This window comes from Liolophura sinensis, chromosome 4 (genome assembly GCF_032854445.1).
Source record: "Liolophura sinensis isolate JHLJ2023 chromosome 4, CUHK_Ljap_v2, whole genome shotgun sequence".
NCBI classification, from domain to species: Eukaryota; Metazoa; Mollusca; class Polyplacophora; order Chitonida; family Chitonidae; genus Liolophura; species Liolophura sinensis.
The window spans coordinates 20,566,615-20,581,861 of NC_088298.1; the positions used below are offsets into that span (position 1 = coordinate 20,566,615).

The 15,247-nt window shown below is 37.0% G+C and overlaps 1 protein-coding gene across 1 annotated transcript in view; it reads right to left on the bottom strand.

Annotated features, from left to right (window-relative positions):
- LOC135464511 (uncharacterized) overlaps positions 1-15,247 on the bottom strand; it is a 151,264-nt gene that overhangs the window by 134,381 nt on the left and 1,636 nt on the right. Inside the window, exon 2 of the mRNA XM_064741936.1 lies at positions 7,084-7,302. Within this exon, the coding sequence (XP_064598006.1) occupies positions 7,084-7,179 (96 nt within the window). The 5' untranslated portion in view covers positions 7,180-7,302. The remainder of the gene's footprint in view (positions 1-7,083; positions 7,303-15,247) is intronic.

Genomic DNA, 15,247 nt, shown 5'->3' on the forward strand with positions numbered 1-15,247 from the left:
ATTTTGAAGCTGACACAAGTTTTTCTGATAGGAAACTAATGCAACTTCACAAAAAAAAACACTTAAGTTGCCCAATAAAGTGGATGAATCAATAAGGATCGAGCAAAATGTGTCACCTGAGAAACCCGAAATACAGTATTTGAAAAAGCTGAACTATGAATTTCCACAAAAAAATAGCAAAACAACGAAGGAACCTGAAATGACAAATATTGTGAGTACACAACACAGCATGTACTTTTCCTACAGTCTACTTGATCTGTATTTTTCTCCACATACCAATCTTGTTTGCTACACATGTTTTGTCAGCATATGTATTAATGTCATGTACACAACAGCATTCAAGTGAGTGTAAAATTAGAAACGGCATTCTCAACAATTTGACATGTCTATGACGGCAAAATATGAACAGCAGCCACAAAAAAAATTGTCAACAGAACAGAGAGATGCTTTTGACAAAAATAAAAAGGACGTGACTAAATAATGCATATTTTGGCTTTTCATCGATAAATTTGGATACAGTTTTTCTTGTATGCACGGAGAATGACATAAATAAATTTTCTTGCTTTTGACAAGGTCAAACTTGTTTGACCTCTGAGAAAACAAGAAGACATGGCAATAAGTTATCGCATGCATGTACACTGTAACATGTTTAATAACTACCTGGAACATTTTTAATATACCCATTCTACATGTATAGATTTAAAATTAGATATTTATCATTAGCCCACCCGTGATTAGGAAATAAAATGAAGACAAAGCCTGAAATTTACATAGAGGTTGTGTCTGTCTGACTAACCCAGACATTTCAATGCAAGGAATAAACTTTCATGATAATCCTCTTAAAAAATATAAAAATGAAAAGACAAAGGTGAAACACCAAGAAACAAATGACAATACACTTAACACATTGTCAAAATTACCCACATTTACTCATTAGAAACTTATCCTACTCATAAACACTGGTGTAATGGTTGAATGAGTGAGTGCTTGGGGTTTAACGTCGTACTCAACAATTTTTCAGCCTTATGACTGAAATCAGTAGGAATCAGTAGGGTGCCTCCTTGTTGCAGGACGGATTTCCACCGCTCTTTTATTTAGTGCTGCTTCACTGAGACGACTTACTGAAGGCAAGTAAGCCGCCCCGCCCGAGCCATAATACTGATACGGGTCAACCAGTCGTTGCACTATCCCCTTCATGCTGAACGCCAAGCGAGGAAGTTACAACTTCCTCTTTTAAAGTCTTAGGTGTGACTCGATCAAGGATTGATCCTGGATCTACCGGTCCTGAAGCAGACGCTCTACCAACTGTGCTATCCGGGCTGGTTGAAGGATTTTACTACGTGGGTCACACACGGATTCGGACTCGGGTCTCCGAAACCGAAGTCCAGGGCTCTACCAAGTGAGCCAAAGGGAAAATTCCCCCCCAGCTAATGCTGGTATAAGCACTGGAAAGCTGCTCCCGTTATACTGAAATGAAATTCCAAGTCTAAGAGAAAACACACATACACATTGCAGCGCTCATGAGAAACTTGTCTTCTGGACACCAAGAGCCTGGTTATCTCGAGACACCTTTTTATAAGCAAAACGTTTGAAGAATGCGGGCAGTTTGGTTGTTCATGTACTGTGTATCACAACAGTGTCCACATGCACACATTGCGGCATGTCGGTCTCAATACTGAGCCCCATATTTAATGTGCTGCCTCACTGGAATGCCGTGTCAATGACACCACACACTGCACCAGACATACATGTAATGTCCTCACCTATCAAAGCATGAACTGACATTACGCCCACACCTTCCTGACTTATCCAATTATGCTGAGTGCCCAGATGAATAACAGATGTAAATAAGACACTTAATTTTAAATTAAGACTCAGAGAAATATACTTGTGCCCAACTCAGGATTAGAACTCTGGGTGAAATCCCCAAACTAAATGTTTACGACTGGTCACTTTCAGATAAAAGTCATTTTCTTCATAAAGCAACAATGGGTTTCTTGTATGTTCTTGTATACAAGAAGCTATGTATTATTGTCTTTCATCATTTTGACAAATTCATGTACAAGTATCAGACGTAAAAGGCTGAAATGGCCAGCATCTAGGGTTAGTCAACATGGTTTAATACAAAAGTACACAAAGACAAATCACATTTATAAGCACCACACTGTAGATAATGTCTCAGGATCCTGATGAGAAGAATTGAACAAGAGTTCAAAAGTTCAATCAAATTACATGTTTGTGGCCTTGCTGAAGACCCGAGTATCCTTACAATAACCAATCTGACGAGAAAATTGGGAGGACTCTAATGTAGGTGTAGAGTGACGAGACAATACCGCTCATATTTGGCAACCTCTTTCACAAACCAAATTACACTACAAAAAAATTTTCTCATCAAGAAAGAAAATCGCTCGAGTAAAAGCTTGTTGAATAGCAAGGTGTACAAGCTGTGAAGAAATGAGAACGAAAAAAAAAAATGAAACATCTCCTGACAATAAACTCCATTTATCTTCTTCTGATTCTATCTCTGGATATAATAAATAGCAAAAAAGTGTATAGTAAAAAATTCATGGCACAAAATAATAACAAAAATCTTCCGTGTCCTGAATCATAGCCCAGAATAATCCATTCCAATACTTACAGATAGTTTATTAGCAAATTGTACATCTCCACAGTATCCTGTCTCTTTTTTTTTTCTCCAACTTGACCATGCATTCGACAAATTTTAATTCTAATCCATCAAGTTATGAATAGACCAAACTTCATCACTCATTATTAAACATGGTTATCTTGTTCCCGAGTAAGAATGCTGGCCAGTTTTTCTTCTGCGGTAATTTGTAACAAATTCTTTGCCATCAATCAAACTTTGCATCATTGCGCAAGACAAAAAGGGAGGGGGGGGAAAAACCTAAAGAATCTAAACGGTTAAAAAAATCAGAGAAGCTTTGCAGAGATTTGAATACTGCGCTGTTATTATTGGGAGAAGAAATTGTTATCTATATATTTTTTTCTTGCATCAACTTTAAATACACATAGGGTAAAGGGCATAAACAAGGCAGAAAACTCAATTTGTATAATGATTTGATTGTGCAATTCCACACAGGAAAGCTCTTCCACTTTATCTGGTGCCTCCAATAATACTTTGAATTTCCGACCATGTAAAACCCATAATTTGCTCTTGGCAGCCATTTGTACAGCTCAAATTAAGGTATATTATTTGTAAAGTAGGTCAAAGTATTTTATGAATCAGCAACTTTTGAGGATTCATGAAAATTAACTTCTCCTATCTCAGCTATCTGCAATTGTGTGGGACCTGTAAATGTTTTTATGTGAACTGGAAAGGCTTTTTTTTATTTTATCTAAAATGAAACTGAGTGAATGCATAGTGACAAAGGGTATTTACTTAATTATTGACTGGCATTTTACACCTTACTCAAGAATATTTCACTCAAATGACGGCAGCCAGCATTATGATGGGAGGAAACCAAGCAGAGCCCGATTGAAACCCATGACCATCTACAAGTTGCTGACAGACAGTCACGAAGGTGTTACTTTCTCGTTTGACATCAGGATGTCACCGAAACCAAGATGAACAGTTTTGAGTGACTCTCAGACAGTCCAGATTTGTTTGCTTTCTCTCTGGCGTCTTAAGCTACAACCTGCATACTGGTACAAAAAATTCAATGCATACATAATAGCATGCTTGTACCCTAATTCCTCAACCTTTCCGCATATAAAGAAACAACTTTCACTGCAATTTTTGCACGCTTTTAATTTGATTTTGCAGGTAGAACTACCATAGCTGGATTAACCAATTGGAGGTTTTCACAAACAATATAGATTTACCAGTCTGCACAGAGTAATGCCTTTAGAATATGCTGGAATAAATAACTTGCAAAGCAGAAAGTTTGAAGAATTACAGTATACAAGTATATATATAAGCTTCGGGTTTTTACATCGTACTTAACAATTTTATATGATATAACAGAGCAGAACAAGGCATTCAGAAAACATTATGCAGTGCGTAAAACTGCATAATGTTCAAGTCATGTGATACGTTCAAATATTGACCTTCAAACCAAAATAAAGTAGGGTGACACTGTCACACACAGATATTATCCTCTAATTTTACAGTGCTAAGATCTTGCCATTAAATCAACAAGCAAGGCCAAAATTATTATGCTATCACAAATATAACTGTTTTATCATATGCATAAAGATTGCAGAGAAGTGACGTAATATCTTACAGAGTTGTAAATCTTTGCAGAGGTAAATGACATCATTGGGGGCAGTGGTTTGCAAATCGCTATTGATGAGCCAATCAGCCATGATTGGCCATCCTTGCCACTATGGGTGGCCACTGAAATCCTATGATTGGCTGACCAAATGTGGATCTGACAACAGTTTAACCATTCCGTTCTGTCACAGCCTAGGAAGGCACATGCATTGGCCAGTGCCACAGGCTTCTAATGTTAATATAGATGATGAAAGCTTTCTGCAGATAATGTCCAAAATGTACATTCACATTCTAGTATGCTAGTGCAACACAATAACCCAGAAGCCTCTCACTGATGCAGTCACTTTGAGTTAAAGTCCAACTCATACTGGCTTCCTCTCTGGTCATACATGGAAGGTCTCCCAGCAGTCTGTGGATGGTCGTGGGTTTCCTCTAGGCTCTGCTCGGTTTCCTTCCACCACAATGCTGTCCATCATTGTATAAGTGAAACATTCTTGAGTACAGCGTAAAACGCAAAGAAATAAATGAATGAATTGGGCTCTCTGCAATAGGACACAACGAGGTTTGATGCTAGCCAATAACATCAGTTACTAACAAGGCATTCAGAGAATACCAGTACATCTGCTTCATAAAACTGTATAATGTTTAAGTGAGGTGATACATTCAAATATTGATTTTTTTTTTTTTTTTTTTTTTTTTTTTGATTGGTGTTTTACGCCGTACTCAAGAATATTTCACTTATACGACGGCGGCCAGCATTATGGTGGGTGGAAACCGGGCAGAGCCCGGCGGAAACCCACGACCATCCGCAGGTTGCTGACAGACCTTCCCACGTACGGCCGGAGAGGAAGCCAGCATGAGCTGGTCTTGAACTCACAGCGACGGCATTGGTGAGAGGCTTCTGGGTCACTACGCTGCGCTAGCGCGCTAACCGACTGAGCCACGGAGGCCCCTTCAAATATTGAACTCTAAACCAAAATAATGTATAATGATTGACATGGTCATAGACAGATATTATTCACTAACAGATAGTGCTAAGATCGTGCCATTAAATCAACAAGAAAGGCCAAAATTATTGTGTCACAACTATATTACTCTATATCATATGTGCATGGATTGCAGAGCAGTGACTTTGTATGTAAATGAGTTGCAAATCATTGCAGTGATAAAAGACACTGTGGGGAGTTCATCCACAAATTTACTGCAGAGGTCTTTGATATGCAAAGCGCGAACCACATTTGGCAATCCATGTACTATGGCTGGCCACTGCATCTCTGTGAATGGCTGAGGAAATGGTGAGCTATGAGGTAAAAGAAAACTTCCTTGGTCTTTGATATGAAAATCACTACAGTAACTGACAATTGGCTATCTGTGTACTATATCTGTGTTGCCACTGCAACCCTATGATCGACCAAAAACAGTAGCCAACTGCCAGCATCTGATCCCTCCCTCACAATACATGTACCTCTCCTTACTTCGTACAGGTGAGCTAAAAATGCGTAACATTAATCTAGAGGCAAGATATGGTATAACTGTGGCAAGATCAGCAATGCTAGTCCTGCTCATCACTACCCTAATTCCTCTACCTTTCCACATATGGAAGAGCAACTTTCAGAGCAATTTATGCACACTTATAATTTGATTTTGGAGAGATTCACACTATTCTATAAAATTTCTCAGAGCTGCAGGAACTTTGTAACATTTACAGACAAGTAAGGTGCTACTCATTTACACGTGTCTATTGTTTAACGTGATACTCAGGAATTTTTTCACTTACACATATACGATGAAGTTCATTTTTTAGGGTGAAGAATACAGGAATGTCTGAGGTAAACCAATGACCAATGGCAAGTTACTGATCAACTTTCCCGCACGTACACACATACATGTATATGGGCACACCATACTGGTCAGCTCGTGTAAGACAATGGGTCTTCAACAAAACTTTAATACTGCATAATAATACTGAATAATACTGCATAATAATAATAATAATAATAATAATAATACATATATAATATTTGAATAATAACTCATTTCATTATTAGAAAGGGGAGTGGACCTAGTGGTTTAGATGCTTGCATTTAAGTTGATGGGACACTTTAGATGTAGGTTCAAATCTGAGGTAATCCACAAAATCCTTGTTCAACGTCGGGTTTGAACCTGCATCTCAAACTATCCGAGCAACTGAAATGCAATTACCTTAACAACTTGGCCAATGCCCACTTCCCAACCGTTTGAAATGAGTAATAATACAAATACTGTCTATACAGTGTATATATATTCTTACTATGGAGGGGGCCTCTGTGGCTAAGTTGGTTAGCGCGCTAGCGCAGCGTAATGACCCAGACGTCTCTCACCAATGAGATGAACACACGGCCCACGTACAGCCTGAGAGAAGCCAGCATGAGCTGGACTTGAACTCACAGCGACCGCATTGGTGAGAGACTCCTGGGTCATTACGCTGTGCTACCATGCTAACCAACTGAGCCACAGAGGCCCTGAAATTAGTATGTAACTTACTAAGGTCATGGACAAAATTTTATGTAATGTTCTGTGTGTACACATGGATACTTTTTTCATCATACATTTGATCAATCAACTGCACTTTCAGAAGCAAATAAATGCCTTACAATGATTCTTTTTGATGCTAATGTGTAAGTATTTCAAAAAATTAAAACTTAAAACACACACAAAAAAAAAATCTTACATGTCGTTTTAAGGTGAATGAATCCATCAGAATCAAGCAAAACATGAAACAGCCAAATTTTAGGAGATATACAGTAACAGCGTATCTTTAATAAAAGTTTTTCCCGGCAACACAAATGCACTCCGTCAGTCACGCTTACCTTGGATCTGTCCGTCTTTTCGTCTTTCCAGCGCGACTTGCGACCATGCTGTTCCCCTTGTCCCTCCATTGCGCCTGACCTGTGGTCACCGCTCATTTCACAGCGGGGGTGTCAGGTTTGTCAGCTGTGCTCCAAGGTGCCCATGGTCTGGTGATCTTGCCACTGACCACCCCCTGTGGTCTGCAATGCTTTGTCCCTTTGTCACCTGGCCATATAAACCTACAGGTATTACAAAAAAAATGCAGGTAAAACACAAGTAATTTGTCAGATAGGTCTGAAGGCTGTGAAATGAAATGCTGATTAGGATCTGCCTTCATTACAGTCCATCCCTTAATGCTTCAGACCATTAACCAGGTACTGACGATGAGACATAAGATATGGGGTCACTTCTTATACGCATGTTTAATACTTATTCATTAACACGACACACATTATGTTATAAAACCATTCACATACTATACTGATTATTGAAACCAACAAACAATCTGATATATTTTCAATTTCGATGTTAAGAACTATCAAAGATAAGCTACATGTGCATGTATGTTCTAGTTTGTGTTTTATATTTACACACATACTTATTAGTATATTACTAATCTCCATAAACAAAAACTACATGTATTAACCTAAATATACACTAGTGTTTTTTACAGATCTATATAAATTTAAACACCTTAAATATAGGTCAAATAATTGATTTTTTTAAACTCATTTCTGAATATACAAGTAGATCTACATGTACTTTACATGTAGAAACAGATTACATGCAATTTTATGATACTAGCTGAAAATGTATAACAATGCATTACTTTCATTTTCTTCACGTTGTAAAAATACAATCGGTTATTTATATATATATATATATATATATATATATATATATATATACTGTCTCTACTAATTGAGACGGGCCTCTGGCAAGGTTAAATGGTACAATTTGTTATGCTAATTGCCACCTTCAAATAAAGGTTTAATTCTTTCAATTATTTATCCATAACAACACTTCATGTACACCTGCATGGAGAGAAATTTCATAATAAAGATGGATTACTTTCTTTCAACCGTGTACGGCATGACACACAGCATTGAGTATTATGACACACGGCATTGAGAGTTATGACACACAGCACTGAGAATTATGACACAGGGCACTGAGAATTATGACACACAGCATTGAGAATTATGACACACAGCATTGAGAATTATGACACACAGTATTGAGAATTATGACACACAGCATTGAGAATTAGGCCCCACAGCATTGAGAATTATGACACACAGCATTGAGAATTATGACACACAGCATTGAGAATTATGACACACAGTATTGAGAATTATGACACACAGCATTGAGAATTAGGACCCACAGCATTGAGAATTAGGACCCACAGCCTTGAGAATTATGACACACAGCATTGAGAATTATGACACACAGTATCGAGAATTAGGACCCACAGCATTGAGAATTATGACACACAGCATTGAGAATTATGACACACAGCATTGAGAATTAGGACCCACAGCAATGAGAATTGTGACACACAGCAATGAGAATTATGACACACGGCATTGAGAATTGACACACGGCATGAGAATTGACACACGGCAATGAGAATTATCACACAGCATTGAGAATTATGACACACAGTATCGAGAATTATGACAGTGTATCGAGAACTGTGACACATGGCATTGAGAATTATGACACAGAGCATTGAGAATTATGACATGTGGCATTGAGAATTATGACACACGGCATTGAGAACTGACACACTACATTGAAAATTATGACACAGAGTATTGATAATTATGACAATGTATGGAGAATTATGACGCACGGCATTAAGAGTTATGACACACAGCATTGAGAATTGTGATACACAGCATTGAGAATCATGCCACACAGCATTAAGAATTATGACACAGCATTAAGAATTGTGACACAAGGCATTAAGAATTATGACAAGTCATTAACAATTGTTATGACACATGGCATTAACAATTATGATACACATGGCATCATAAACCTAGAAAGAATTTGCTTGCTCATTTCCAATTCTGTCCTTTTTTCCCTATTCCTCGGATGTTAATTTTGTCAAAATAGGCCACCCAAAACACACCGAGACACCTGTCTGGCTAAACCTATGCATGATATTAACAATAAAGAGCCATCAGAACAATAGCTACATCATAATTTTGTTGAAAATGCACAAATGGCCTGAAAATTGATCTTCAACTTGCACAGACCTTTCCATCTATGACCAAATAATGCAAGCCGTTACCAATGAAGATGTAACTCAAGTAGAAACAGACTAAAAAGATGAAATTCCAAAAAAAACCACAGTTTAATGTCTCTGAAGTGTGAGATTTTGTTGTGTAAATCTTCCCATGCCATGGGGACAAAAAAATTAACTTTTTGTTCTTGATGACCCGCTTTTCATCTGCGGCTAAAGGCTTAATAACCCACACAATCTGAAAAGCAAACCTACGTGTGGTGCACAATGTGCCTGACAAGACAGCTAATCTGGTTCATTCTTTATACGTACATGTAATAAGCAACCAATGTGCAGTAATCTGCAATGTAATAAATCAATTATGTTAATGACCTTTAAGGATATTGCTAAAGTTCAGTCATAAACTAGATGAAGAATTATGACACAAAGTATTGAGAATTCAGTATTGAGAAAATAATGACACACAGTATTGAGAATTGTGACACACAGTATTGAGAATTATGACACAGGGCACTGAGAATTATGACACACAGAATTGAGAATTATGACACACAGTATTGAGAATTATGACACAGGGCACTGAGAATTATGACACACAGTATTGAGAATTATGACACAGGGCACTGAGAATTATGACACACAGTATTGAGAATTATGACACAGGGCACTGAGAATTATGACACACAGTATTGAGAAATTATGACACAGAGCACTGAGAATTATGACACACAGTATTGAGAATTATGACACAGGGCACTGAGAATTATGACACACAGTTTGAGAATTATGACACAGAGCACCGAGAAGTATGACACACAGTATTGAGAATTATGACACAGAGCACTGAGAAGTATGACACACAGTATTGAAAATAATGACATAGGGCACTGAGGAATTATGACACACAGTATTGAGAATTATGACACGGCACTGAGAATTATAAAACACGGCACTGAGAATTAGGACGGCAAACAGCCGGGTTTAAAGACTGATTAAAAGGATACAAAAAAAAAAAAAAAAGGAACTCTGAAACACGAGAAATGAAGAGCCATCCAACCCTTTAATTCATACATATTTTTCCCCAAAGATCAGAAATCCTCCATGAACTTTAATACTGGGAATATGAGACCACCCGTTATTGCTCCACTGACCACTGATGCCTTTGGTCTTCTAAAAATTAACAGCGTGTTGCTCGTTAGGCTACCAAATTTTTAAACTGAATGTGACTGAAGTGAATACCAAACTTTATTTGTATCCGAATGATGACTGGGAACACAACTGCCGAGGTTCAACCATGTTAGCTTTCTTGCCGATCAAGTCGGTCAGCCATTCTAACCTACCAGTATGTACGTACTGTGAAATACGAATATGAATGCCAAATGTCCTTGACGAATCTTTTTGAGTGTGGCGTAAAATATTGATCAAATAAATAAATTGTGACAGTGATATTTAGAAACGAAATGACAATCTAAATCATAAAACAAACATTTTCTTGACTGTAGTTGGAGTGGCTATTGTGAATGATCAAATACATGGGTCTGTTTGGAAAGTGAATTTAAGTGAATTTAATAAAGATGGTTACCACAAATCTTGTTGGGCTATCTGAAAAAAATCGGGACTACCAAATTTCCAAAGCAGGCTACCCAAAGGGCAGAATTACAGTATTTCAACTTTTATGAGCTCTGCATTAGAAGCATTGCTTAAAGCCATGTTTAAAACTGTACTAAGAAATACAAAACCATTTTTTTACGTACGCTTTTAAATAATTTGATTTCAATAGCCTGTTTATTTTAAACAACAATTTTGCCGGGGAAGAAGCCAGCATGAGCTGAACTTGAACTCACAGCGACAGTGCACAATATATAGTACATGATACACATCTACCATACATTTAACATTCAAAATTGGGACATGATCTACACACATGTAATTTTTCTTATTTATTTGATTGTTGTCTAATGCTATACTCAGATCTATTAACTTATACGATGGCGATCAGTTTCATGGGTGGAGGTAACTGGTTTGCACATGGTAAACCACAGACCCTGGGCAAGTTAGTGATGAACTTTCCCCACAGATGACGTAGAGATGTGGCCATGATATCGGTGGAAGACAAGTGGTCCGTTCGTTGTTAACAAGGCTCATGGCTCATAAGCATTAAGGGCAAGGAGTGGTGCAAATTCTCTGTTCAACGCTGGGTTTGACCCAGCAACTCGTGTGTACTGGAGATTGAAAGGTAAATGCATTAAAGGTGGAGAAAACATAAAAATGACATAAAGTTCAGATGAAAGAGTGCGAAAATTTATTCCTAAATGTGGTCTTCAATATTTTTCCCGATTTTTCCTTAACGAGAAATAGACACTTGAAAATAATTTTTATATGGTGGGTATTTGGGACCACCTTTTGGTACTTATAGTCTTTGTTTAATAATGGTATAGATGAGGATGTAACACAGGTTTAATAAATATTTTTGCACTAGAAGTTGTTCTTTTCAGCTAACAAATATATTAAAAATCAAATCAAATGTATTAAACCTCAATTTAGATCATATTTATATTTTTAATATGTTCATAAATATTATCATAATTTAGATTAAATGCATATGTTTCGATATAAACAACAAATCTACATTTAAATAAATTTATTAGACAAGCATCACATCCTTATTTAGAACATTATTATGCAACAACGAGAAATACCAAAAGTTGGTCCCAAATACCCACCATACAAAAATAATTTCAAATACCCTTTTGTCTTGAAAAAAAATCCAAAAAAGTATTAAAGATCATATTTGCAAATAAGTTTTGAGGCTCTTTCATCTTATTTTGGCATCATTTTTATGTTTTCTTCTCCTTTAAACCACTAGATCACAGTCCACTCCCTACGAGTCATCTTTAATACTAAAGCCTGAATAGAAGTGCAGTTGTACGGTGTGCATATATCTTGGGTACCTATTAAAGCTAATATGTTGTAATTACACAAACTGTACTGAGCCTATTCTCTTAAAAGCTCAATGAAGAAAAAATAATCTTTAATGAGGGTCAGTTAGTATTAGTCAAAATGCTCAGGCTCTCAACTTAACTCTGCTACCCTGGCTTGTGAAGCCTCAAAACGTCACTTCATTCATACCTAAAACCTTGACAAATCATTTTATCTGAAATCAAGGTACACTTCAAGGTTTTCACACATAACATTTTCTCTGTGAGGGACAGACTGCATTCATCTTATGCTGGCAGAATTGATCAACTTCATGACTTCCCAAAACATATAATAATTTTCCATCAGTCTATGCACTGTAAAATGGCCTAAAAACATAAGGTTAAAAAGCTGTTGGGTATCAAAGTTAATGCATACATGTACATATATTCTTCAAAAAAAAAAATTTTTTTAAACAAAATTTTGCCTGAAAAAAACATGAGGGGAAAAATTTTAAGTTCTAGTCAGCTGTACTACTATTCTTCCGAAATTCAGGGTTCTTAAAATTATAGTGTGTTCTTGGTACTGCTTTCACCCAGTATCTTTTAACCACAAATATTCTATTTAACCGAGCACATCTTATACAAGTAAATCAGGCTGGTAAATGAAGTCAAGGAAGCGCCATTTAGCTAAACATTTATAAGTAATTCACAAATGCTATTCAAAAACACCATCCCATTTTCAATGTAGAAATGTTGACGAACAAGACAACTGTCTCACAAGAACATAAACAAAATCAAATGTAACAGAATTTGGCTTTAAATACGAAGGCCAGCTTAAGCCATATAAGCTATTTTAGTGGGTGATATATTCTGGCCATACTGATTTGAACACCTATATGTGGTATTCTGATGAGTCAAGGGAGATAACCTTTAAGTCTTAATTTTTACTTTTCCCATGAGAGTTGCATCCCCCGGAACTAAGGCTAAAATTAAAATATTATACGTTACACAACCAACACTTCAAAAAGGTCCTCACCCCAATTCTGTTTTCGTGTCTTTACAGGCACCAAATTATTTTATCTTATTTCATTTCCTACATTTTTTTTTTTTTCTGATCGTTTGAAACACAAGATATACAATTTACGAAAATCAGGTCTAAGGATGGCTTATATTTACCAATACTAAGCCCAGGCAATGCTACTCACCATGTTTCGCGGTCTACCCGACTAATCTAAATTGGTACATCAATCATCCTGACATCTGTTGAGAATCTCACATCAAGTTAAAATACATCACAATGTTATTTAAGTATTCCAATGTATAGAGCAGATCAGTACACAAAGGTAGACAACAATGTTGTTTTGAAAGCTAATTGTTCAGTAAAGTACATGTAGGGGTACGAAGTGCCAGATGCTTTCAAAATGACAAGAAACTGATGCTGTGAACGTGAGTTTTGTTTCTTTTTTTGTACCATCTCAACGTCAACCTTGTGCGTACGTGCGCATGTGCCACGCGCATAAACAGCAGCACGTTTGTGAATATGGCTCCAAAAGCAAGATATTATGGAATTAACACTCGTATACGCCACTGAATGGGATAAAAATTGTCCAGAAGACCACGAAGCCATCAGCAAATGCAATTCACTTAACTTTTGCCAATGATACATAAGTGTTTTCTGGTATTTTCGTTCTGCCCAGAAAGTCGGTGGATGGCTCTATTCCCAAATACATATTTTACTATGGATAGCTTCACGGCTGTGAACTAGCCTTCCCCCAATATTAAAAGTTCACAGTAAATTTTTGGCTAACAATTTTGTCTCCCGCTGTTGAACAAAGCCAGCCTTTTAGCGCTTCAACAGGTATACGTTTTTGATAACCATAGATTGACATTCCTGTGAAGTGTTTTCACCTGTATTCATTTGGATACCTGTAAAACAGTGTTGCCATGTTTTGGTGGGGACGTATACTTTACTGAATTGATGACCAGTGTCCTTGTGTTTCTACAGAGAGTCAAGATTTCAAATTAATTACTCACTTTGTCAGGTAATCATTGTAAGATGTTCAATGAAATCTTGTAACCATCACAGCTGTCAGCATTTTTAGACGGAAAGAGAATTATCCCTGATCTAATTGTTTTCGCTGTGCTATACCTTTAAAACAAACCTACTCTCACGATACTGAATTGCTGAGAATTGTCTGGCTCTGGTTATAACAGGCACAAAATGTTTACAAATACTGACAACATATGGATACAGGCCTCTAGGCCTACCTCCAAGGGCAAGTGGCTCAAGCTATAGCTGAGGTTCTACCTGTAGCCCACTTAAGTAAATCCCCTCGTTCATACTTTGTGAAATAAATTAGTTCACTCAGGGACTGGCACAATCACGGTGACAAATTGAGACCTTGTGATATAATATCCGCTGAAACATGATCAAAACAGATGATTTTTGTTTTAAACCTATGTTATCAAAGAATTCCCAACAGAGCCCCTTTTATGTTGGCATCCACCATTGTATTACTCTCATTTCACAAGTATCAGAGGCCCCTTATATGAGCCCCCTCTGTTGGCATGGAAAGATTTCATTCGGGACATCACAAAATTTAAAAAAAGATCAGTCAGGTATGTGGATACCTTCTCTTCCCATCAAAACTTTATGCTATGTAGCATATAGACAAAGCTGATATGTTCCATCCTTTAATCTTCATGCAACACAACATAATTTTGGCTCTCCTCTTCCTCATGTATAATGTTTTGGACCCTAAATTAGGTCAAAGTTGGTGATCTGAGCTGAGGCTCACTTGGGTGCTTACACTCTTCATACCTTTAGACAAGCATGTACACTGAATGATGTAGTGAAGACAGAATAAATATTTGATCCTTCACATCAAGGAAGAATCCCATAGGTCTCACAAAGTTTTTAATTAAACTTCGGAAAGATAGGAATATGGAAACAGATATCTCAGTATAGATTTTATTTTACTAGGTCATTAGGTTCCACTTCAATCTGTCAAA